Source organism: Megascapheus bottae, chromosome 3 (assembly GCF_031878675.1).
Source record: "Megascapheus bottae isolate mThoBot1 chromosome 3, mThoBot2.hap1, whole genome shotgun sequence".
Classification (NCBI taxonomy): domain Eukaryota; kingdom Metazoa; phylum Chordata; class Mammalia; order Rodentia; family Geomyidae; genus Megascapheus; species Megascapheus bottae.
Window position 1 is genome coordinate 39,896,256 of NC_143511.1, and position 27,783 is coordinate 39,924,038.

Genomic DNA, 27,783 nt, shown 5'->3' on the forward strand with positions numbered 1-27,783 from the left:
GATTTCAGACTTCACAAAAGTTAGGATTATATAGGCCTCAGCCACCAGCATTCACCTCTGCAAAAGTTGTTCATACAAATTTTCATTCTTGATAGATAAAGAAATTGAAGCTCTGACAGTGAAAAAATATGCAAAGCCAAGAAGCAAACAGTTGAATTGAATTTAAACTTGGTTCTGGTTTGTACACCCTGAACTCAGAGCTACATATTCTATTCATTTCCCAAAACAAAGCTGATAGCATAATTAATCTAAAATAACAAAACTAATAAATATCCTTTTTATCATTTCTGTAAGTGGGAAAATATTATCTCACATCATCCTGTCCCTAAAACATTTAATAAATAATGTTATATTTTACAAATATTAAAAATGATTTCAATTATCTATACATTCTATGACACAAGATAGTGCAGATATATTAGAAGTCATATCCTGAACCCAAACCTTGTTTATCTTTGTGATTGTTGCTCTTAATGTACTATGTGGAGCTATTTATTTTACCTTCTTTTCCCCTTAAAGTTTCTCTCATGTTGTTATTGAATCTGGATTTGGTGGCTTGTATATTGTATATACATTTATTTCTTTATTTGAAATAGGGAATGTAAGGGAAAGCAAGATGAATGGAAAAGGTAGGGGAGGGAAAGTGGGGAAAAACATGGGAAGGGGTTACAATGGTCAAGAAACAATGAACCCACTACCTGATAATTGTAACTGTAACCCATCTATACATCACCCTGAAAATAAAATAAAATTAAAAAGAAATGTACTCATTACAAGACTTATGTAACTGTGCATTACCTTAACAACATCTAAATCTAAAAAATGTGATTATCAGTTTGCTGATTTCATGTACATCACACAGTTTTATTCCTTCTAGTAGCTGGGTTTTTTTGAGATAAAAAAATATGTAGGATCACTTCCTAGAAAATCCACACTATTAAATTATAACTTGAACACAGACATCGTTAAGCATATACTACATACATAGCCAAATCAGCTAGAAAACTCCTTCATTATGTAAAAGGATGAGAATAATATATATTCAAAGGTTAACAAATGTAATGATAGCTGGTGAATATAATGTAACCTTCTATTAATTATGATAAGAAGAAGAAAATGTAATGATCCAGGGTAACATTTGGTGTTAAAAATTTTTTTAAGTTTCAAAATATTCTTGCTATCATTAATAAAATATATTTGATTATAAGAATGTATATCATCATCGCTGTGCCTAAAATGACATTAATTACCCAATCAGTGGTTTTTTAATAGAGTACAATAAGTTACTCACTCTTCTAAGGAGATAGATAATTAGAACTTTGATAATTAAATCCTAGATGAGACAGTTGGTATATCAGTGGCCCCAATCCTCCAAAATTATATGAGTACAACTTCTTAAACGACATTTTAATTAGTTGCCTAAAATAAGATTAATTTTGAGTGCCAAGACAATGAAGTTTCAAACATTGTTTAAATCTTTTCATGCCAAATAAATACCCAGTTACAAAATAGAAACATAAACCATACATAAATAGCTGTAAATAATTTGATATATATAAATTTATATAATGTAAATTATTTTGCAAATAGCATACAGAGAAGGTCTTTGTGAATTCAAGTCTATGATTATCCACTGACATAGTCCAATCTCTTTAGCCAGCTATGTTGCTCTTTTAGTGACACTCCAATATCACAACTTGAATAATTTAATACTGTATATTAATTTACTTGTGCCACAGAGTCGCAGGCACTTTGTTCAAACAAATATGATTGTGATTGTGTAGGTGTTTTAGAATATGATTAACATATAACTCAGTCACACAATAAAGCAAATTGTTCTTCCTAATGTGAGCAGTAGTAAAACAACAAACATCAAAAACAACAAAACAACCTAACATTTCATAGTAAGGCACAATTCTTCCTCCTTGCCTGTCTGTCAAATAGGGGGCATTTTTCTGCTTTCTCCACCATGAGGAATCATCAGCTTTTCCTTAACTTGCCTCAGCTAGATTTCCGACTTGAACTACACCACAAACTTCTTGGGTACTCAGTTTGCCAGGTCACCCAGTAAACCACTGTGCTTGCCAGACTCAGTAATTGTGTGTACCAACAGCTTATAATAAATCCTTTTATAGGTTTCTCCTTCCCTTTGGAGAACCTTGACTGGAATGCCATCTATATTACCACTTCTTTCATCCCCATTTCCTTCATATATATATATATATATATATATATATATGTAAGAAGTTTTAGGAACAGGATTGTATATGTATATGCATATGTATATGTATATGTATATGTATATGTATATGTATATGTATGGTAGAATACCACCATACCTACAAATTTCTTCCCTCCCAAGGACCTACCATCCACTTCACATTTTCCCTGTGCCCTGTAAGTACTGTTTTCTTTCATAACGTGCTTGGTTGTGGAAACAGTAGTTGGAAAAATACTTGTTTATCATTAAATACCATATACACCAGCAGCAAATATCCAAGGGAATACAATATACTGACACAAATGATACAGTAGGGTTCATTAGTGTTATGGAAAAAAATTCTGAAGAATTATTTCTGAATAAACCATTTCTAACTCATTAGAACTAGATTCCTAAAATATGAAGGTTATGGCTAGGGAAACAACAAATACTTTTCTGGCTCAATATTTCCATGGTTCCATTAAGGCAATCAACTGTAATCACTAACATGCTTTATATTCACTTCAAAATCATTCTAAATAACATTTAGTATGAGCTCAAAAGAGGTATTTCGCTTTTACTCAAGGGCAATAATTGATAAGTGCTTACATTCTCTCTGAGTTGTTCTCAGTGCTTTAAAACAAGTGATAGGATTCCATGAAGGAGCCCGTAGCTCCTGCATGGTGTCCTCAGAAGACAGATGACAAAGAAACAAGCAGAGACTTGGCCCACACATGTTTTCTCCCAAGTGTTATTAGTTTGCATGCTTCCCTTGCTAGCATCTTCTGTGGACTGCTGTCCACATGGCTCCTGATTTTATAGCATTGGTAGGTACAGAGAAGTCCTATTTAAATTCTACAGATCAAACTTCCAAAACCCAGAAGTTCCTATTTGCACCAAGTGACTGCTCGCTGCCACCTCTTTCCAACATGGAAACACAGGATTGCATAGGCATGCGTTATCATTTTGGTATCATTTTATTCTAAGGACTCAACTACTTTATAAGCATTTTCAACTAATCTTCACTCTGTACCGTAATTGTCAGCAAGTTTGCTCTGTGTTGGCCACCCTTCCTTTTGTTTCAGTCTTTCATAAAAATCCTTTTGTGTGACAGTCAAGCAGCTGTGCTTTGTTCTTTAATGTTCCAAGCCTGGATCCCCAGCCGAGACCACTTTATAACATAAACGGCAAAGTACCATTTTCACAGCGGGGACAACTGTGTTCATCTTCAAAAAGAGGCATTAATAAAATGAGACTGTAATGAACATGCTAATTCTGATCGCAGGGTATTGCACAATGGCAGAGACATTGACTGCCATCTCCCTGAAAGATTGTAAAAGTTGGGTGGTTTCTCTCTCTCTCTTTTTTTTAACAACTGCTCTAATGGCTTACAATTTTTGAAACAGACATATTATGCAAACATTTCTCTCTATTTCCCAATGCAATGCCTCCTCAGTCTCATCCAACTGTTCGCTATACATTTTATTATCTCAGTAACAATCACCTTCAGATTTTTTTCTTCTTCCTTCCTCTTGCAAGCCCTAACTTCCTAAAGTAAGTGTATCACTAAATCATAAAAAGTTAGATGGAGGTGATCTAACTGTTCTAATCACCAACTAAGGCCACTTCCCAATAAAACTGAGGTTTCCAAAAGGAAAATAAAAATAAGAAATCAAAGAACAAGGAAGTCAAGGAATTGAAATAATAGTTTCTGAAAATAATTCAATTAGCTTTAAAAAAGACTGAACTATACTTTCTTATTATGACCCTGAAACACAAGTTTATAAAAATAACTAAGTTGAAAAATGACATTTAGTTAGAGACTGAAGAATAAAATGGATTCCTTTTTAAAGAATTTTCTCTTATTCAAGAAAAATATATAACCAAGGGGAAAAATCTGTGAATCTTAATGCTTTTCCTCTAGCTTTATGAGGAAGTACTCCTCCATTTCCAATAGGAAGAAAGCTTTGCCAGTGGTGATTTCTCATATTCTCTGACCAGGAGCTGATGAAACATATCAGAGAGAACATTTTCACTGTAATTATCATGTAAATTTATATTACATGTTTTCATACTCAAGTCTTCGGGTAGAAAGAAATGGGGGCCAATAAACTAAGAATCCAGATAAAGTCAATTTTATTTGAATGAAAAATCCCCCATAAAACATTTCCTCTGTTCTTCCCATGTCCCTCCCTGTAATCTAATATTTAATTTACTGTCCTTAGCAGCATTCTACTAATATATAGGGCCTGCTGACACCAGCATGCTTTACTCTAGTTCTTCTGTGAAAGAAATATATGCATGTGACAAGTATATCAGCTTTTAAAAGTGTTGAACAACTAAGGAATTATAGTATGTGTTTGTATTTCCACAGGACAAGTGAAAATAACCTACTGAGTCACTGTCAGCCCTCTCTTTTACAACTTCATCCTCCGTGAACCCCATTCTGTAGGCTAGATGGCTAATTCTCCAAATACTGTATCTCATTTTAGGGTCCAATCAAGCCTTGAGTTAATGGTTTTTCCTTCCTTATTAAAATGGGGTAATTTGAAATAAGCTACTTTGAGAAAGTTTTCCTGAAACGTCCCTTTCAATGCACATGGGTGGTTAGCATCTTATTTCAATTTCTTTTGCACTAGCCATACCAGTCAAATGCTTGAATCACCAATTAATTAGGTTGTCCAGTAGCTTGTGTGAAATAAATGAGTGATTTCCATCCAGCCTACTTAGACAAAACCCATCATGATAGTTGGCACATTTTTGGCATTTGTCAGCAATGTAGAGAGAAAATAAATGACCCATGGAGACAAAAATGGGCATCTGGTGAGGGTTCCTGGATGGAAAGTATAAAGTGGTCCCCACCTATTGCGGAACAAAGTACTTGACAGTTTGCCAACATGATTTGCAAGAGAAAAGCAAATTTAAAATACCATGATGCTCATCAGCTATGATACAGTCTTCTTTCTCAGGGAGTTATTTAATGGTTATGATATCTGATGTCTATGAATTCCAGTATCACTAAATAGTTTTTCTTTTTTCTTTTTTTTTGTGGGTAATGGGGCTTGAACTCTGGGCCTGGGTGCTTCCACTGAGTTCTTCCACTCAAGGCTACTGCCTTACACCTGAGACATGGTCCCACATCTGAAGTAGTTTTCAAGTCTATTATTTATAGAATCATCAACCTTTTGAGATTTTTAAACACAGAAATGACTCTTAGATACAAAGATAATCTATGCTTATTTCTTGTATTCAAAGAGAATGCACTAGGATCACTTTATTTTAAGGCTATATTTAGATTACTTTTCACTATCCAAAATTACCTTTGAATTTTTCTCATGATACAGTTTCAGGACCACTAAATAAAGTCTTTCAACAATATAGGAAGGGTTAACTACTTTACTTGAATCTTGAATTTCACTCCAATGCACTTAAATATGACAGATATTCACACAGAAAGTCAAGATCATATTAAAATTTTCAAATGTGTTGGTTTTATGTGGAGACTAGCTGCATAAAAGCAGTCGAAACGAGGAATCTCCAGCCAACTGGGAGACAGGAAAACATAAATCCTTGTGAATTTCTAAACAAAATTATATTTTTCTGCCAAGTTTGGTTAATGTCTTCATCAAAATGCATAAAGATTAAGTCAAGCAAATGACTGCTATTACTTCTTTTGAAGAAATTCAAAAGCTATACACAATGAGATAAACCAAAAAGTTTATGATAGATTTAATTTTCATTTTACCTTTGTAATACTTTCTTCCTAATCCTAAACTGATTCTAAAGGTGGATCAGTGTATATTAAAATTTTCAAAGATTTACAAGTGAATTGATTTGCATCAAAGGTGGATATGTGAAAAAATAACTAATAATTTTAAATTTTTTATTAATAATTTTAATTATTTAAGACATATTGTATATGATATATACTGTAAATATACTTATCCAAATATTTATAGTACATTATATATATCATATAGATGATCAATATCATATAATTACATACATATATATCATATATACTTCCATATATCCATATAGATATATGCAGAAAATTGTTGCAGCTGCTTCTACTGTCATTTCAGTCTTCGTACGCGTCATCATGCTGAGAGCTACAACTGCATCTCTAAACCCACAACCCTTTTGGTTATCATCAGAGGTCATAACATTATGATTGTCTTCTCTCAGGGGATTCCTGCCTTGGTTTTAGCACCGGGAAATTTCTCTTTCTTGTTTACTAACCTAATTGTGTATTTGATTTTATTTGAAGGCATTTTCTTCAATTAGATTAATACCATTGTTAAAGAATCTTCTAATTTCTGAATGTAGTAAGTTATGCAAACAAAAAGAGAGAATGAAAGAGACCAAGTCACAGTTGAGAAATGTTAATTACTAGGTGTGCAATCAGGCACTGTTCTTATCTCTACCCAGACTAAACAACAGATGACTATCAGCCTTTAAAGGCCATTACTGTCATGTTAGAGGAAGTCTGGCAAGAGAACACTGTGTTTCATTCCATGCTTTGGTCCAGTTGTATCAACGAGGATATCTAGGTGGGATTTGCCATTTTATTGTATTTGAATTAATAGATACTGATCAAAAAAGACAAAGGAAGACAAAAAAGGCTATTTTTGAAGCAAACAAGAAAAATGTCTTTCTTATTCTTGGTTTGGACCAATGGACTGTGAAGAACTTATTTTTACATCAGGGTATTCCTTAAATGTATAAACACCAGTTTCAGCTTCTAATGTTTTTGAAACGTAGCTGTGGGGGAAAGATTGAAAAATAAATGCACAAGTAAATGGTTCCTCCTCAAATGCTCTAACCATCTGAAATCATTGCATCTTTCTTATTGCTTTCCCTTTCTTTCCCCTGCCACAATTAGCTTTCCTTGAAGTCCCTAAACAAGAAAAGACTTTCACTGTTTGATAAAAGCTTGGTCCTTTTAAACGTTTTGTGGAAATTCATTCCCCACTGAGGCATCATCACACAGTTCATCTTTTTAATGGTCCTGTAGAAGAACACCTGAGCTATACAGCAGTAACACTGGAATAGAAACGTCCTTATGTTTAAACACTTACCACGTAAAACTGTGAGTCTGGTGGACACACTTATCTCTCCCACATTGTTCGAGGCCACACATTCATAAATGGCCTCATCCCGCGGAGTCCGCAAAGGTTGTATTCTGAGAACTGATCCCGATCCATCGTCAAACTCTATTACCTATTAGAGGAAACAATAGCTGTCACAGATGTTGTTACAGTTGCCCATCTCTCCACTAAACCTTTCGTTACAGAGGGATGCAGGCCACGAGGCTCTGAGCAAACTCAGCATCGTTTAAGACTGGATTTTGATGTACTAGTGAAGTAGATTACTGAACTATATTACAAAGAAGATATAGGACTACAAATGTTTACTGGACACCATCTATGATTTATTCATGAAGATATTCCAGGATGAAGATCTAAGACCAACTGAAGCCTATTATTCTTGCAAGATACCTTGCAGGTATGATAGATATTCAAATTAGTCTTTCTCTGACAGTGCTCATGATCCTGTGGATCTATTTCAGACTGGATTATAAGGTGGAGCATTGAGGATGATACCAAACAGTTCTGCTTGTTCAGAGTGTCTCATCCTGTACCATGTAGATGAGCAGAGCATGAAGAGGAACTGCATAAATCCAGTACTTAGGCAGCCAATGAGACAGCTTTCACAACTCAAAAGCCTGATGGCGTGCATTAATTTTGCCATAAATCATTTTAGTATTTGTTCTTGCTTAGCATTTTCTGTATTTTTAGGGCATTCTTGCTGAAAAATGGAGGTTTGCTTCACTAGGCAGAAAATTAATGTCCTAAATACTGGGCCTAAATTCACTATTATTATAAAATCTACTGAGAAAAAGTTCAACAACACTAATAATCCTAGTCATTGCCAATTAATTCTAGTACTGCTTTAACAAAAAAATAAAAGCTTGTCACATTGGTAGACATGTATATATACACATAGATACAATACATTCATCTAACTGTGTTTCTATATGTTTGTTGTGTTCGTTAGCAGTTCGCTGAGATGCTGGGATTTCTTACTTGCATTCATTTTCCTTATGAGAAGTACTATGTACTTAAATTATGAATAAACTCAAATAACTTGTAAACACATTTATCTAATACTTAACCCCAGATTGTGTGTGTGTGTGTGTGTGTGTGTGTGTGTGTGTGTGCTTGCATGAGTGCACATGCACGTGTGCGTGGGAGGATGAGTGGGTGGGTGGGTGGCTCAAAGAGAAAGTGTCTGTATGTGCATCCACATACAGAAGGAGTAGAATGAATGTTTAAAGTACACACAATTTTATTTCTTTGCAAGTTTCATTTTCAATGTAAGTGCATAAAGATACCTGGAAGCAAAACAGTTTATCTTCAACTCTATTGAGACCTTAGGAAACAAAAGTTTTACAGAGATAAGAGTATTTTTGAATAGCCCATTTTTTTAGAAACTATGTAAACATATTGTGGTTAATTTAGTGAGAAATATGAACTTTTTAATACTTAAGTGTCCCTGCTTGCTTACTTTGCAAAACTATTTCCTTAAATGAATCTTCTGTGAATATAGCTAATAATTAATGTAACATATCATAAGCTGGTTTTATTTTCCAATGTGAATACTTAACGTGTAGTATACATGAGAAATCCAGCCTCATCTATTGCTCTGCTAGGCCTTGTAGATATATGCTTCCAGTGTATATTGATAATGGCTATACAAGCCCACAATGACAGATTCTCAAGGATTTTCAGCACAGATTTGTATTCATTTAATGTAAGTGCTTTGTGTAAAAGTAATAATCTCCACTGGATTTGTTTATATATTTCTCTTTAGAAATTATGTTATAGAAACACAGAGCTCATGCTTTGAAATGTTTATTATGATCATTTATTTTAACAACATTTTGTTATGATGCCACTGTCAAGAAGAAGCACATTGAGGAGTACTACTTTCTGGCAATTAAAATCATTTAAATAAAAAACAGCTATTTGCATCCCAAAGGCATACAAACACAAATGTATACACTATACAACTTGTGACTGAACATGTGTTACATCTTGCACAAGGCTCAAGAAATACATTTCCTGTGTTTAAAGTTTATTTATGTATTTATTTTTGCCAGTCCTGCGGCTTTTTCAAGGCTACGACTCTATCACTTGAGCCACAGCAAAACTTCCAGCTTTTTCTGTGTACAAATTAAGTACAAGGAATCAAACCCAGGGCTTCATGCATCCTAGGCAAGCACTCTATCAGGAGGCCACTCTCCTGGCCCAAAGTTTAAATTTTTTAAAACCGTGTTTTTATTTAAGTGGCAGTATGAATCTAATTTTCAAGGAAAATAATATGAAATCCATTCACCTATAAATTTATCATATTCATCAATCATGATTTCAAATGCCATGATTTTAATTAGATAATTTATGAATTTGACCGTAATAATACTTCATAAACATTCTGCAGAAAAAGTGATTAAAACTTATTTTAGATTTTATAATTGTTCTACGTCTCTTAACTGAAAATTACTTTCTATTTCCCTAATTGAGAATTGGCCACAAAGAAGATTCAAAAAATCAGGTAAAAGTCAAATGAATTTTTATAACTTTGTGATAGGTTAAGGATTTTGGTGTTCTCTAAAAAAGCAAACTACTGTCTTCACATCTTCATGTGATACAGACTAGTTCCACTGTAGTTTGTATAACTCATTACCTAGTACTTCTCCTCAGAATGAGCAAATTTTTACATTATAACCCTCCTCAAATACTAAAAAAAAAATCCTATCTCAACTGTATCTCACCGACTTCAATGTACTGAACTTTCTTAAGAAAAGAGAAACCTTAACTTCAACTGGTTTAACCACAACATCAATGATCTGTGGATGCTTCTAACAGGATAGAACTTTACACTAAGAAACAGTAGAAAAATTTCTCATGTATGTTCACATGGCTTCTAATTACAGGTAGGAGGCACAGTAGGCATTTGCTGTGAGCATTTACCCCTCTACCCCTCTCTCTCGGTGACAGAAATTTGAGTTTCCTTCTGGGAAAACATTATTACTTCATTCTAAGCTACAGGATCTGAATGAACTGACTCTAGTCACAGCTATATAGGTAGAATGAATGCTATGTAGGCTCAAAGCAGTTGGCCAACATCATCCACTCTTCACAAAGATTGCTTCATAAATAACCAACTCATTCAATAAGAGCCAGTGGAAGAGACCCAATTTTCATGAGACCTCAACAGGGGCGGGGGAATTGTTCTGTCTTACATTTGTGAAGGAAAGTAGTCTGAGAACAAAGGTGACAGGTGTATTTCTGATCACTTACCTACTTCATCAGTGCTGGGAAGTAAATCTAGGGCCTTTTACAAGGCAAGTAACAATCTTCCACTGAGTCACAGCCCCAAACATTAAGCCACTTTCTGAGAGCCTATTTACAGACAAAAGTCTTCCATTCCAACCCCTAAATTCTCTTTTATTTAAAGCCATTTGGAATTATAGATTTTACCACTTGCATGCCCCATATCTTGGGGCATTTAGGCCACCTTTCTATCCTAGTAAAGCAAACCAGTTACATTTGAATGAAAACATCGAGCAAGTACATGCGTCCCCCAGAGAAACAGAACAATGGACCTAATACCTCAAATCTCTGGTTGCTGACTTTCTTTCCTTTTTTGTTCCAGACAATTTTAGGCCGTGGGTCTCCAGTAGCTTGGCAAATGAAAGAAGCGACTCCACCAGAGACCCCTGTTTGATCAACGGGCGTTCTTGTAAACCTGGGAGGTGCTGCAAGGACAAGAAATAAGCCGCAGTTAGAGGGAAAATTGAAACACAGACTATCACACCATGATCCTGAAGCCATTTATTCAGTCCACCCCAGAACCTCATGCAAACACACATCAATGAACTGAGATGACCAAACTGGAAAAGAAACTTAGTTGAAAGGGGAATTCTGGTCAAGTTATCTGTTAGTGTTTATATTGCTGAAATCTGAATTAAGGCAGAGATCCAATAACATCCAAAAAGCAACATCACACATTAATTTTTATTACCAGTATAAAAAAAACAATTTGTCCTCTGTAACAAAATGAGCTCATCAATCAAAGTCTGTAGAACTTTTAGCTCTTTGTTTTGATGCAGCTAACAGAATACAGCCAGAAAGCAGTGCTGCCACTGACGAGCTATTAACATTAGTGACATTTAAGAGAAATCTGAGGAAATTTTAAAGAGACAAGAAATATAGCCCTGAATTAGGTTTGGCAAGGAAGAGAAGTGGGGAAGAATGGTAATATGACTTTCTAACCCAGATATTGTTGGCAGCTTTACTTAAAACACAACTCCATGCCTTGCAAAAGGGGATGTAAACCAAAAAAGTCTCAAAAGCTTAATGTCTCTGTCTCTTTTAAATGTTTCTAACAGTTAGTTCATTTCACTTTAAAAGTTTCCATTTTTTATTTCAAAGACTCGGAAGTGGTGATATAAAATGCTTATGAATATTATGAAGTTATTGATCATGTCATCTGATTAGCAAAAAGATTATGAGGGATATAAATACTAAGTAATGTAGCAATTAATTGATGTTGAATGATGTTGCTATGACTATGACATAATGATGAAATACTTTACAAGTAGTAATTGAGTCTTCCTGCTCAAGCCGGTTTTAACAAGTGACAAGGGTAATCTTTTTATTAAACTAATACCAAGCACTGCAGCGGTCAAATTATTGTTCAACCTAGAAAGGCTACTTTTTAAATGCAAAATAGAGAGGTTAAATATGTGTGTGAGTCAGATAATCTAGAACAGCTCTGCCATGCCCACTAGCTATTTGCAAAGACTGCATACACAGGGCAGACATAGTTCCAGGAAGACAGATTATGCACTATAGAGTTCCAGAGAGGCAACAAGCTGCCAATTGGTCTTCTTATTTATAGAAGCAATAGATTGTCCTTAAAGTAAAACAAACAAAAAGAAACTTTCCATGTAATTGCTAGAATGGTTTGATTTAATGGCTAGAATGGTTTGATTTTATAACATGCTTTGAGTTGCTAAGCTCTCTAACAACAAGGTAAAGACACCTGTGTGCATTTAGGTTGGTCAAATTCAAGGGGAAAAATCAGTAAAAATCAGAAAATTATCTTTGATGATCCTTAAGAAAATGTCCCGCAAAAATAAAATCATGTTTTATATAATATATGAAATAAAGCTAGATATTCAGGGGGCAAAACTATCAATGAAAACTACTAATATTCATAGAATAACAAACTTAAGAGAAATTCTTGAAGATAAAGAAAAAGAGTCAGGTTTGATGGGCTAGCTTAGAATCACTTAAAACAAAAGCAAAGAAAAGATCACAGGCCACAAAGAGAAGAAATGAGGGCGCCATTTGTCTAATTTAACTCTGATTAATAAGCTGCTTCTGTGGACATCAAGAAAATGTGTTACATAGGAAGCAAAACTAACAGCATGTAACTAATTGGCTTTGTTTCTTTTAGCTGATTATCTTTCCCTTAAATAGAGTTTTGTGTAGAAAGGGATATGTGTCATAACAATGTACTTTAAGTCTTGAAAGGAAAGGCTAATAATGCTATTAACTGATACTAAGAAAGAGGGCCAGGAAATGTTTAGTATGAATTTACAGGTAGTCATTTCTTCCTTTCGGATTCTGTTTCTCCACAAAACAGTGTGGCAGCTGGGCCCGGTGGCTCAGGCCTATAATTCTACCTACTCAGGAGGCTGAAATTTGAAAATCTCAGTTCAAAGCCAGTCAAAACTCCATGAGACTCTCATTTCCAATTAACCCCTAGAAAACCTGAAGTGGCGCTGTGGCTTCAGGAGTAGGATGATAGCCTTGTGCTAAAATGCTCAGAAACAGCATCCAGGCCCAGAGTTCAAGCTCCACAACAGACAAAAAAAAAGAAATCAAGGCATTAGTCAAAGGACACAGGGACAGTTACTAAACTAGAAAGACATCCAGCAGGTTGGAAGACCTTTATTAGCAGTACATCTGACATCTGACAAAGGCCTAATATCCAAAATATATACAAGAAGCTCAAGAAATTAACTCCTCCTGAAGGTAATGAACAAATCCCTAAATACACAAAGGAGGTAAGGAGAGACTTCTCAGAAGAGGAGGAGAAATGGGTGGGCCTAGAAGAAATCATGTTAAGTGAGTTAAGACAAATTCATAAAGACAAAGGACACATGTTTTATCTTATATGCAGAAACTATATTTAAAATACCCTGGGATGTGGTAAGTTATACTGCACTCTAGTTATTCACATAAAGAGAGATGGAAGGAGTATGTTCTTCGGAGAGGAACACAAAGGCACAATGCCTATGTGCTTCTCAACATGTAAAATAATTCTAAGAAACAGACTCCAGGAAATGGAAACAAGAGTTTGTTTTTAATTTTCCTTCATTGTTAATTTTGTTTTCTCCATCCTCTTTTCTTGTTTATCTGTGTTTGGGAGGGTAATGGGACACAGAGTGATCAAACGAGCAAAATTACTCCCGAGCAACCACCTGGAAAATGAACCATACAACTTGTGTATAGGGATGGAAGGGAAAAACTAGAAGAGAGCAAGAGAAGGGGTATCACTGTTCAGAAATAAATGTACTCTTTACCTGAGTTATGTAAATGTAACCGGTCTGTACATCACCTTTATAATAAATAACAATATAAGTTTTAAAGGTACTGTAGGATTTATGAGGGGGTCCATGGGGCCTGATTGCTGTTCTTTCCTTCTCTGAAGTTTTCAGTGTTCTAGAGGAGAGTTCTAGAAGACGACCTCTGTAATGGAACCAGTAGAAATACACAACAGCCCAGGAGGTGAGTGATTTTAAAGGATCTGTCTGATATTTGGCCGGTACACATTCTATTGCCACTGATCTAAACATGAAAGAGGGGGCGGGATGTGTGGATGTAGCTTTTTCTATTACAATGAACTAGATTTTGGTAGGATAGGAGTGAAAGGAAGATGACATGCCTGAGACATTAGGGCAACCACCAGAATCCATGATGGAAGAAAAGAGGTCCCTCTGGTGATATATAATTTGAGTCCTCCTCAGGAAGGTCAGAATCATGATAGAAATACAGGTTTGGGTGGTTTTCCTGGCAAATATTCTATGAAAACCATGGCTTCTGGGTACATCTAACCTATCACATGGGATTCAAACCCAGTCACCTCTTGAGATCCATAGCCAGATCAGTTTTAAAAGTCAAACAGACTGTTTTTTGAATTATTTATTGCTAATACTACTCCCCAAACAATCTTTTAGCCTTAAAATATGATTTAAGGGGCTGTATATTTCAAAATGAAATAAAAAATAACGACTCTTTGGTGAGTTCCATGCACTAGACTAAATGCTTTATGGATTATAGTCCATTCCAATAGTCCTGCAAGGAATAATCCTTACACTGATTTTAAAGATTGATAGGAAGATTTAGAGTAATAGAGATATTTTGGATTCCAGAGAAGGAAAAATGGTGCAAAGGAGATTACCTGAGACTCCCTGAGTTAAAGAAGGATCCACAGACTTTGAATCTAATTGCTAGGTTCTGATATTTTCAATGTGTCAAATTAGAAGACAAAAAATCACAACTGCATCCCATAGGCAAACCAGCATATCCAAATTTTTTGGACAATTTGAAATTTCTATCAAGAGGTTGGGAAATTTTCATTTATGGAACACTTGATTATTTCTAATATCAGTTGCAGGCCACAAGAAATTATCCAGACGGGGAAATGGCATGTGAGTAGCATGTGTCTGTGGACTGCACACTCCTTTTACCCATTTAACTTAAAATTCACAGTGCTTGTTTTCTAAATGGCTTGGTAAATATACTGTGCTGTCACATACCAATCATTTTTCCTAGTGAGGGTTCACCTGGAATATATACTGCCTAGGATATTTCTTCTAAATTTAAGACACTTATCCAGGCACCAACTGAAATCAGGGCAAAGGAGCTAATTACAATGCCTGGTCACTAGGAAATACTCAGTGCCATAAAAATGCTACCAATGAACTAACTTTTAAGTATAATAAAGAAGACTATAAACATTTTTCCTAATAAACTTTCAACTTGATTTCTATAGAAAAAGAGAAAAAGAAAATACCTCATCAAAGGTTTTTTATTTTTTTATTTTTATTTTTTGTCAGTTCTGGGACCTGAAGCTCAGGGCTTTAGCAATGTCCCCAAGCTTCTTTTGCTCAAGGCTAGCACTTTACCACTTGAGCCACAGAGCCATTTCCAGCCCTCTCTATTTATATGATACTTCAAAATTGAAACCAAGGCTCCATCATACTAGGCAAGCACTCTAACACTAAGCCACATTCCCAGCCAAGCATTAAAGTTCTTGACATTTATTTAACTACATCTTCCTTCTCAGGACAACTCAGCAACTTATTTCTGTGTAGATACGTATGTGTGTATAGAATCATTAATTTTATTTATGCTTCAAGGCTAAATTCTTTGACATGGCTATAACACATGCTCGCAATTTGTATGTAGAAGTTTCTGCCTCAGTTTAGTTATCACTACTAAAGTTGGCAAGGTTTGACATGTACATTGGGGAACAGAAAGAAAAAGGGGAAGGGAGGAGTAAGGAAAGAATAAAAGAAGCCAGAATAAAGACATTAAATCTATGGAAATATATTTAACAGTTGAATTTTTTCCTCAGAATTTAGCTCTTTTAAAAGAATATCTACGTGAGTTTCTTCAAAAGACTAAACATAGAGCTACCCTATGACCCAGCAATTCCACTACTTGGCTTTTACCCAATCCTCCAGAAACAAGGACATGCTAAAGCCACTAGCACAATGATGTTCACTGCAGCACTATTTACCATAGCAAAGATATGGAACCAACCCCGATGCCCCTCAGTAGATGATTGGATCAACAAGATGTGGTATTTATACACAATGGAATTCTATGCTGCCATCAGAAAGAATGACATTGCCCCATTTATAAGGAAATGGAAAGACTTAGAAAAATTCATACTAAGTGAAGTAAGCCAGACTCAAAGGAACATAGGCTCAATGGTTTCCCTCATTTGTCATAATTAGTAGAAAACTTGGACTCTCCTAGCAGAGGTTTACAATAGGGCAAAACCTAAATATATAAGGCCATATAGTATGAAGCTAAATGAAAGATCTCCAGGATATGGAAACAAGAGCCATATAATGTGTGAGCCTTAATGTACTGTGTTATTTCTCATCTCTCTTATTTTCCCTTGGTTGTCTCATATTGTTGCAGTATCTTGCCTTGTTATCTGGTATATTGTCTATACATTTATTTTTTATTTGAATTAGGAAAGAGAAGGAGGGAAAACAGGATGAGGGTAGGGGGTGGATGGAGGGGAATAGGGACAAAAACAGGAGAAGGGGTATCAATGTTTGTGAAGTTATGCACCTTCTATCTGATGACTATAATGTAACCATTCTATTAATTAAAATAAAAAATTTATAAAGAATATCTGCATGAAAAACAGCTTTTCTGTGTATTTCAAAACCATTATGTTGCAAATATACCATGTTATCTGTGTCCTCAAGATATCTAAGTATCCAAAATTTTTTGTGGTATTCTCAATTTCTGAAACAAGCAGCCTTTTATATTCAGCCTCCTTCTTGACTCTGTTGCTCCATTACCAAATACTAAATTTCACTATCTAGATCTGGTATGTCCCAGACCTCTTTTTCCATGCTCCAAATACAAATAATGGAAAATGGTCCTAGTATTCTTTTATGTTGGATATTACAATCACCGGGGAACTTAGGAAAAACAAAACAAAAATAATCTCTAGGTCTGTACAGTTAAGATGGAGAATTGCTGAACTGCATCTTGGTATACTTTCCATAGTCACTCACATTTCCAGTTCTCATCCCCGCAATTAATACTACAGATTACTGTGGATTCTTCCTATTCCCCTATGTGCATTAGATTAGGTGGTTGTTGCTCCTTTCTTGAATTCATTTATAATTACAAGCCTTTTTCTCCCAGAAAGTAAATAAACAAAAGTTGAGAGCTTACTGATGAAAAACAGAACTAAACATACATTAACTTTTAGGATCTTTCTAAGCAGCTGCCAACATAATTTACCAAATAATTTTTTCCATTTCTGTCCCTCTGTCCATGGCCTGAATTTGTCACCACCGGGCCTTGGAACATTCTGTTCTCATATATGAAATATCACCCCAACCCATTTTACAATGTACAGATTTTACTCATTTTTCCATCCAAAATTCATTCCTCTGAACCCTTTTATGATCATTCATCTTGAGAAAATTCATAGGCCTTCTTACTCCTTCATCACACTTTCTGTATCACTTATGGGTCACAATAGGCTGTATTTCATTATACATACTTTATGCACACGCTTCCTTCTTCTCCATCCACATTAGTATAACCTTAAGGAACATATCTGTTACCTGGTCATTTTGGAAATCTCACAACCCTCATGTGGCCAGCCTATAGTGTTCAGAGTACTAAGAGTGTGATAAAGACCCTCCATCATACAGCCCCTAAACTTTGACTACACATTTACCAGTATTTACAATGGATAGCCATACGGAATATGAATTAACTGTCATGTTCTATGTGGTTTAAATTTGTGCAGAGTTTCATAAATTCTTTGTGGGAAAATAGCTTCAAACTAATGTGCACTGAATTTTTTTTAAAGTAAGGACTGAAAGGTGAGGGATGCATTTGCATGGGGTGATGTCATTCTTTCTGACAGCCGCATAGAATTCCATTGTGTACAAATACCACATCTTGTTGATCCACTCATCAAATGAGGGACATCTGGGTTGGTTCCATATCTTTGCTAAAATAGTGCTGCAATGAACATTGTTGTGCTAGTGGATTTAGTATGTCCTTGTTTCTGGACAATTGGGTAAATGCCTAGGAGTGGAATTGCTGGGTCATTAGGGAGCTCTATGTTTAGTCTTTTGAGGAACTGCCATATTGCTTTCCATAGTGGTTGAACGAGTTTGCAATCCCACCAACAGTGTAGTAGTGATCCCTCCTGGCCACATCCCCTCCAGCATCTCTTGTTATTAGTTTTCTTGATCCTGGCCATTCTAACTGAAGTGAGGTGGAATCTTAGTGTTGTTTTGATTTAAATTTCTTTTATGACCAGAGATGTTGAGCATTTCTTCATGTGTGTACAGGCCATTTTTGTTTCTTCTTCAGAGAAGACTCTCTTTAAGTCTTAGGCCCATCTTTTAATGGGATGATTGTTACTTTGGAGATTAGTTTTGGAGTGATTCAATTTTTTGAGTTGTTGATATATTTTAGATATGAGGCCTTTGTCCGTTGTTTGGTTGGTGAAGATCTTCTCCCATTCTGTAGGCTTCCTAATTAATTTACTAGCTATGTCCTTTGCCATACAGAAGCTCTGCAGTTTAATGCAGTCCCACTTATCCAGCCTTTCTCTGATTTGTTGTGATTCTTGGTTCTTATTAAGAAAGTTTTGACCTGTGCCAAGGAGGCCTAATGTATCACCTATTCCTTCTTGTAAAGTTTTCTGTGTGTCAGCTTTTATCTCAAGGTCTTTGATCTATTTGGAGTTAATTCTAGTGCAGGGTGACAAAGAAGGATCCTACTTTAGTTTTCTGCAGGTGCTTAACCAGTTCTGCCAGCACAACTTGTTGAAGACGCTGTCTTTCTTCCATTCTATTTTTTTGGCTCCCTCCCTTGTCAAAGATTAGGTGGCAATAGGTCTGTGGTTTAGTATCTGGGTCCTCAGTTCTATTCCCTTGGTCTTCAGGCCTGTTCATGTGCCAGTATTAAGCTGTTTTAATAATTATAGCTCTGTATTTCAGTCTAAAGTTTGGCATTGAAATTCCTCCTCCTGTTCTTTCTGCTAATAAATGTTTTTGCTATATGGGGTTTTTTATTATTCCATATGAAATTTTGGATTGCCTCTTCTATTTCTTTTGACATTGGGATATTGATGGGTATTGCATTGAATTTGTAGATAGCCCTTGGCAAGATTGTCATTTTCACGATGTTGATTCTTCCAATCCAGGAGCATGGGAGGTTTTTCCATTTCCTCAGTTCTGCTTTAATTTCCTTTTTCAGGGTTTTAAAGTTTTCATCAAAAAGGTCCTTAAAATATATTGTGAATATCTACTTCAACAACAATTCAAGGCTAATAATTCTACATTTTAAAGACTTTGTATATGTATACATATACATATTAACTTAATGTTAAATGTTCTAATTTTTTGTGATTTCTCAGTAATATACAAAATGCTTCATTTATTATTTTTATAGTTATATCCTTGGACATATATTTGAGTGTTGTTCAATCCTAAATGTGAAATTCTACTATGTATAGTTAAATAGCTAAATTAAACCAATAAGACTATTTGAGATTTTTGGAGCACTTTCAGAAGGTATATATTTTAAAAATATAAACCTTGTGCTGGGAGTTTGGCCTTGTGGTAGAGTGCTTGCCTAGCATACACAAAGACCTGGGTTCGATTCCTTGGTACCACATGCATAGAAAAAAGCTGGAAGTGGGGCTGAGGGTCAAGTGGTAGAGCTCTAGCCTTGAGAAAGCCCAAGGACAGTGCTCAGGCCCTGAGCTCAAGCCCAGGACTGAAAAAAAAAAGACAAAATCAAAAATATAAACCTTTACACTAACTATAAAGTATTGTTACTCACATCATTATTTATGTAAAAAAATTATGACACTATTTATGTTGTCAGTATTAAGGCTTAAACTCAGGGCCTACTAGCACTTGCTGAATAAATATTCTACCCATTGAGACATACCTCAAATTTTTTAGGTAGGGTTTTTGAGGTAGAGTCTTTCTTTTTGTGTATGTATAGAGTTTACATTTAATCTTCTGAATTTTTAAAAATCTTATAAAGATGAATTTACATGAACTAACTTAATATATTCTACTTTGACTATCAAGATTCTCTCTCCATTTCAGCTGTTCCCTCTGGCCCTCTGTGTTTTACTTCACTCTATCAACAAACCATTAAATCATTTATAACTGTATGTTAATTATCTAATTTAAAATTTATATGCATAAAAGATGCATTATATGAATTTCAAAGATACAAATTATTGGAAATTTGTAAAACTTAATTTTATTTATTATAATTGAGTTTATAAATGAATGATATTTGGTATTCAACAGAACTTAGTGCACCTCAGTTAACATTTACTAGGACCTCTCACAGGCCTCATAACTGTGTAAACTTAGCTAATTCCCTATTTAAAAACATGTACCTTAGAGAAGTAGTAGAAGGACCTACCACTAGAAAAAAAAATCTCTACAGATTAAGTCATCTGTTTAGTATTACTAGAAATAGAAACAGTTTGTCCACATAGAAATATGGACAAAATACAGTACATAATAATGTATCTACACTGACTGTAGTACATGAGTTGTTAACTCCCTATTTACAGGCACAAGAATGGAGAAAAATAGTGGCCAGGAGCATGGCCTAGTGGTAGATTGCTCACCTAGCATGCAGGAAACCCTGGGATCTATGCCTCAGTACCTTGTACACAGAATAAGACAGAGGTAATGCTGTGCCTCAAGTGGAAGAACATTAGCCTTGAGAAAGCCCAAGGACCAGTGCCCAGGCTCTGAGTTCAAGAGCCAGGACTGGCAAAAAATAATGGAGATAAATAGGAGTTTCTTTAACAATCATTTGTACATAAAAATCATAAAATCACCATGAGCATAGTATCTGTTTCCATAGGCTCACTTTAAAAGTTACAGGAAATACTATATGCATACATTTAACATAATATCTGCCATATTTTAAGCAACCAGTAAACAATGACAGACAATGAAGACAGCAGATGAACCTCTCAGCTTCAGCACCATTCCATCCTACCAGAAGAATGTCAGAGGCAATGCCTAGTCCCTGGCTTTAAGCAGAGAAAGAGGGAGGGGGTGGGACACAGAGAGAGACAGAGAGACAGAGGGAGAGAGACAGAGACTCACTGAATTCTGATTTTTATATATGCTCATGGGATATTAGGTCAAAACAAGCAACCCCATACTTTTAGTATGCCTGGCACAATAAAACCACTCTGAACTAGTGGGATAGTAAAACTGGCCATCTGTTTTGGTGTAAGATGTTCACAGTAAACATTCTTTAGTAACATAAAATTTAGGAAGGTATGCAAGTCATCTTGAATCACTCAGATTCAATGAAAATATTCTTATAGTTAATTGCACCAGTGTTACAAACTCTTAATAAAAACATGTTATCCACAGATTTTTTTCCCTCCTTATTTTCTATTTTAAGCCTCCAGGTTTACTTGGTGGCTATTTACACTTTCAAAGTACACAGCGTGTGCCTCTGTCTTCGTTCAATAAGGCCCTTATGTTTTACAGTAATAAAACAGTATTTACCTGGGCACTAGTAGTTCACATCTGTAATCCTATCTACTCACAATGTTGAGATCTGAGGATCAAGGTTCAAAGCTAGTCTAAGAAGGAAAGTCTCTGAGACATGTTTTTTTTTTTTGGTCCATTGTAGGCTTGAACTCTGGGCCTGGGCGCTGCCTCTGAGCTCTTCAGCTCAAGGCTACCACCCTACCCCTTGAGCCATAGCACCACTTCTGGTTTTCTGTTACTTATTATATGGAGATAAGAATCTCACAGAATCATTTAGTTAAGACTAGTAGATATATGGCCAGGTTTGTTTGTTTGATTGATTGATTGATTTTGTTGGTCATGGGACTTGAACTCTGGGCCTGGATGTTGTCCCTGAGCTCTTCAGATCAAGGCTACCACCCTACCCCTTGAGCAACAGCATCATTTCCAGTTTTCTTATGGTTAATTGGAGATAAGAGTGTCATGGACTTTAGTGTCCAGGCTTTCTTTGAATCATGATCCTCAGATCTCAGCCTCTTGAATAGTTAGGATTACAGGTCTGAGCCACCTCACCCAGCTCTCTGAGACATTTATATATAAATTACTCAGAAAAAGCTGGAAGTGGCACTGTGGCTCAATTGATAGAGCACTAATGATGAGTCCAAAGAGGCTCAGGGTTAGTGACCAGCCCCTGAGTTCAAGCCCCAGGACCAGCAAAAAAGGAAACAAAGGAAAAGAAAACTTAAAAATAAAATCAGATAAATACTGAAAGTATTTATTCACATTTACAAAAATATTTAGATAGAAATCACCATATTTAAGTTTATGAGGCCTGTGTCTTAGTTTAGTTCTGTGGAATATCTTATATTGTAGGAATTCGATATATTTTTAAAAGCAAGTACAATTATTTTCACTATATGGAAATTTTAAGTATGCATTTATGTCTCTTCCAGCCATTCTCCATTAAATTTAGAGTTTCTATTTCTGTTGTTGTTAAATTCATTTGTCTATAAAGCCAATGTTCTAAGCCAAAGAAATATCTGGCAGTGCTTTTCAGTCTTCCAGATATTCTCATACAATATTAGGTAACCATTAAAATAAGCCACATTTTATAGGATCTTAAAGAGTCTTCATTTCTGCTATTCTTCCAGTAAGTGTAGTAAGCAATACAGTAGGATTTATTTCCCACATTAAATTTATTTTTTTTTCTAAAAAGAATTTCAAAGAATCTACATGTCTACATTCAAGTTGCATGTAAGGGACATGTCCTATAGATGTCCCTTGTTAGCCATGATTGATCTCTGCATTGTTAGGCAGAGTCCCTACCCAAATGAAAACCCCACCCAGTGAGCTATTTAGGGAAAGAAAGATGGAAAGGCTGACAACTGGTTCTATGCTAGGGCCATGAAGTCATGTACCAGCAAGCAATGATAAGAATAGACCATCACCCAGGACCATGGATCAGCCGGCTCCAGAAGAAAACTAAAGTTTGTATTAAATGGAGCCTGGAACAGAGACAGACTTACACTAATATACCTTGGTTTATCAATGAAATAAAATGATTTCCAGATAGACCATAGGTTAATACAATGATCTAACTGCTGTGATTTAGAAATATATATATATATATATATATATATATATATATATATATATATATATATATGGCTGGTTCACATAGCCCTATCAGCATTTCCATGAGAGTACGTTAAACCTGAGGAAGAAAATGATTTATTCTTGCCTTCTACAAAAGGAAAAGCTCCAAAAATATACAAGAGGACTGGATCTTTCTTCCCTTTCCTTATTAATCTGGAATGTTTTGTCCCGTCCTCCACCTCTCATCTTCTGAAACACTTGTCACCCAGCCAGATAAGAAAAATAAAGTAAAATGTGAAAAACATACAAAGTAAAACTGCTTGAATGTTTGGGAAACACTTTTCAGGTAGAGAATTTTTTCATATATCAAGTCTCTCATTTGTATCTACAGGAAGTACAGTCCCCAGTACCAGCTCATTTGGGGAGCACATTATGCATTCTTTTCTAGAGAAACACATTCTCTGAGCTGAGGATGATAGGAGACAATCCTAAGACCCTCAGACAGTGAGGACCTTTATTTCCTAGCTAACTTATTTCCTATGTTCTCTAATTTACAGCTCAGGATATTAAGGAAGAAAACAAAGAGTTTCCCCACACAGAAGTAACATTTTAGGAAAGGGAAAAAAACCTGCAAATGAGATTTTAATTATACTATTTACTAATAAAGATTGCATGTGGAAACAAACGGAAACATTTCTTGCTGTGCCTTTCTTGCATTTTCCCCTCTCTAATTTCACTGTTGCAGGCAACATAGTAGCAATTTAAAGTTGGTCTTGTGACAAATTATTAGGACATTTATTTTAGAAGGAAAATCAACCAATAATGACTGTCCTAGTACATGGCTATTGTTCCCAACACAAACAGAAGCTGGGCTGACAGCTGATGCCAACCCCCTGCTGTCCTTATAACACATTTGCAGCATCCCAAGTCCTCTAGCCAGACTGGGGAATGCTGTAGCCACCTCTTTCATCCAAGAGGACAGTGCAGGCCATGCAAGGACCTCCTGCCAGGTTGGCCCTAGGTTTATATGCTAAAAATACAGTTTTAGTGTTAAGGATTTCAATTGTACAATAGCACTGACCTCTTTTTACAAGACTCTGAAATATCAACATGAAACCCCAAACTCTTTAAACTTTATACAGATAATCAGAAGAATTTGTGTTAGTAGCACAGGGCTTTATGAAAGGAAGAAAAATGTTTCCTAGTATTTGAGTAACAGGAGCATTTGTGAACATATGCCAGGGTGCACAGGTAAGGTTCTGGATGGATTTAACTTCCCAGAAGGGATCTGTGTGTTCTTTTGGGCATATTTTTATTCAGTATCAAATATAAGGTAAAGCTCTTGGAATCCCCAAAGGCAAGGAATGTATACCCCTTCTTTTACCAGTCTTTACATAATCTAATCATAGGCACCAATTTAATGAAATTTTAATGTTGCTTTTTAAAGCTGCTAGTAGCACCTTTCTCTAATCTGACTGAAATGTTTAGTTACCAAGCTTTTTAAGGTAAACCTGAAAATGCTATACGAAAGATCTCTTTTCAGAGGAAAGAAAAGAAGAGGAAATATAAAAGCATGGGCTGTAATTGGTAATTAAATATCTGTCAGGTACTCCATTTCACCAAGTAAATTGGCTCTGGGATTGTGTAAGGAAAAAAAATGAAATAAAGATAAACATAAACCCAATATTTAACATCTGAAAAGAAAACCATTTATAACATATGCGAGGGAGATTACAGTAATTGAAATATATTTAGGAATACAATATTTCTCAAGTTCAATTTGAAAGCTGTGCCATTCTTCATTACATAGCCCAGACAGGCTCTAAGCATCAAACTACTCCCAACAGTGCCTTGAATTTCTCCATACTTTCCCACAAGTATATTTTGCCTTAAAAATCTCCTGCCTATTCAGAGTTCTTATGACATTTTCCCTTCTTGTGCTTGGTCTGAGAAAAGAATATCAGCATTGAAAGAACGAGTACCATTGCAAACTCATGATCTACAAGTCTGAAGCGGGACCCTATACCACCTAGCAATCAACCTCTCAGCTGCCATTGTTTTTTAGCAGTCAGTTCTGCACCAACCTTTCACCTAAGAGATGGATACTCCAGGTTTCTGCTTCAACAGATAAAAAATAACAGCATCCAACATGAACTTGATAAGCACCATATCTTCTACACCATATATGAGTCTGTAACTCAACAGTTATCTCTGCTTCTGTAGCTTATTCTATCGAAGATCAACCGCATCACTTGTATTCCCTTACCAGTAAAAAGCAGTGCTGGTGGCTTGGCTTCAATGTTAGAGCACCAGCAGACTAGTGTGTACAAAGCCTTGCATTTAAATCTCAGTACTCCTCCTCCTCCCCACCAAGAAGAAAGAAAGAAAGAAAGAAAGAAAGAAAGAAAGAAAGAAAGAAAGAAAGAAAGAAAGAGAAAGAAAGAAAAAAAGAAAGAGAAAGAAAGAAAGAGAAAGAAAGAAAAAAGAAAGAGAAAGAAAGAAAGAGAAAGAAAGAAAGAAAGAAAGAAAGAAAGAAAGAAAGAAAGAAAGAAAAAGAAAGAAATGCAATAATCTGTTGTGATGGTGCAATCCTATAAACTATGCAGATAGGGTTCAAAAGGATCACAGTTCAAGGACAGCCCAGGCAAATATAACTTATTTCATCTGAGAAGATAGTTATGGTGGTTCACATCAGTAATCACAATAATCTCAGACCTTAAGGTAAGAAGAGCAAAATCTGAGAAGTCCTGGCAAAATGTTTGACTAGAGAAGAACTCACAGTGAGTCTTATTAAATTGTTCTGACCTTTCCTATTATGGCAATTTTTCCCAGGGGAAGAAAAGTATGTTAAGTGCTTTGATAAGTTGTTTTTAGTAAGTTAATTCTCAAGCAGAAAAGAAAAATAAAGTCTCAGTATCCGTAGTGAATATGTCTATTTACAAAATAATTTTAGTATTCTCTGCATGTAAGTGGACTGAATTGTTCACACAGGAATTTCAGAATTACAAAAAAGTGACACACATGTGACCCTGCCACCATCTTTTCGGTTTTCTTTCACATCTGGAAAACAGGAGATTAAACAAGCTAGGTAATAACAAGACACAAACCCCTTCCTGCCTCAAAGTGGAAATACTCGAAAGTATTTCCTTCAAGTTTCTAATATCTGAGCACCTTCTTGACATTGGCCAACTAAAATAAATAAAATTTCAATTGATCACCAGACAATTAGCTAATATGTTCATTCTACCCTTAGTACAACTCTGTTGCCAGTTTTCACAGTCTTCTCTAATTAATGGCCAACTGATAATTTTGCTGTAGGCCTTTGTTTTCTTCAACATTGCAGGGGTTTCTACTATCTTTTCCTTTTTTTTTTCTTCAGTATTTACAAACTAGGTAACAGAAATGTGATAAAATCATGGTATACGAACTCTATCCTTGACTAGTTACTTCTTAGGGAAGATTCTCATATGACTTTCATGAAAATATAAGATTTTATTTAAGGCTGTGGAATTAGGGCATGTTTGAGGATGAACACCACCAACCAGGGATTAAGGGCCAGATTCTGATGGCTTTGTACTCAACTCCCAGGTACGAGAAGACACCAACTGCTGCATACATTCCTTATAATAGGTTTAAGCCACCAGTACTGGGCAGGTTCATGGGAAGAACATGAATTTAATCAGATATTTTAAGATCTCAAATGCTATGATCACTCACTTTTCCAGCAAAATTTTTGACTTGATTTAATCATTAGAAGTCTTTTATTTAGCTTTATTTGATACATTTTTAACATTTTAATACATGTAGTCATTTTGATTTAGCTTTTTTTTTCCTTTTCTTAAGTTGTAATATTCACCAGATAAAAAGTGACTTACTTCACATACATTGATACCCCTTCTCATGTTTTTGTCCTCATTTCCTTTCTCCACCCTCTCCCCTTATCTTGTTTTCCCCCCTTCCCTTTCTTATTTCAAATAAACAAATAATCATATATAAAATATACCAGATAACAAAGTAAGATACTATAACAATAAGAGAATAACCAAGGGAGAACAAGAGATGAGAAATAATATAGTACATTAGCTATCTCTTAAAATGTACATATGTAATTTTTACATAGGCATATAACACGTTATACTTATTTTTCTGTTTACTTACTTTAAAATTTTAAGTCTCATAGTTTGGGGGATTTAAAAATTATTTGGGAGAGCTAGGAATTTTCTGCTACAAATGATTATTGTCACTTTTTTTTTTACCAGTCCTAGGTTTTGAACTGAGGGCCTGAGCACTATCCTTGGGCTTTCTCAAAGCCAGAGCTCTACCACTTGAGCCACATCACCACTTCGGGCTTTTTCTATGTATGTGGTACTGAGGAATCAAACCCAGGTCTTCACTAATGCTAGTCACGCACTCTACCAGTAGGCCTAATTCCCAGCCCCCCAGATTATTTTTTTATGTTTATGGGTTTCAATTTGAATTACAGTCAATTAAGATATTTTGCATGCAGTTCCTGAGCTGTAGTGAGTATGTTTTTTGACACTGTCATATCACAGGGACTCTACTTCTAATACATCACCGTTGCTATACAACTATGTAC

General features: G+C 35.4%; 1 protein-coding gene across 26 annotated transcripts in view; it reads right to left on the reverse strand.

Moving 5' to 3' along the window:
- Ptprd (protein tyrosine phosphatase receptor type D) overlaps window positions 1-27,783 on the reverse strand; it is a 634,177-nt gene that overhangs the window by 270,259 nt on the left and 336,135 nt on the right. For all 26 annotated transcript variants that reach the window (XM_090329963.1, XM_090329988.1, XM_090329980.1 and 23 more), the window contains exons 3-4: window positions 10,879-11,024; window positions 7,282-7,423 (exon numbers count right to left, since the gene is read on the reverse strand). In XM_090329963.1, coding sequence (XP_090186089.1) covers window positions 7,282-7,423; window positions 10,879-11,024 — 288 coding nt within the window. The remainder of the gene's footprint in view (window positions 1-7,281; window positions 7,424-10,878; window positions 11,025-27,783) is intronic.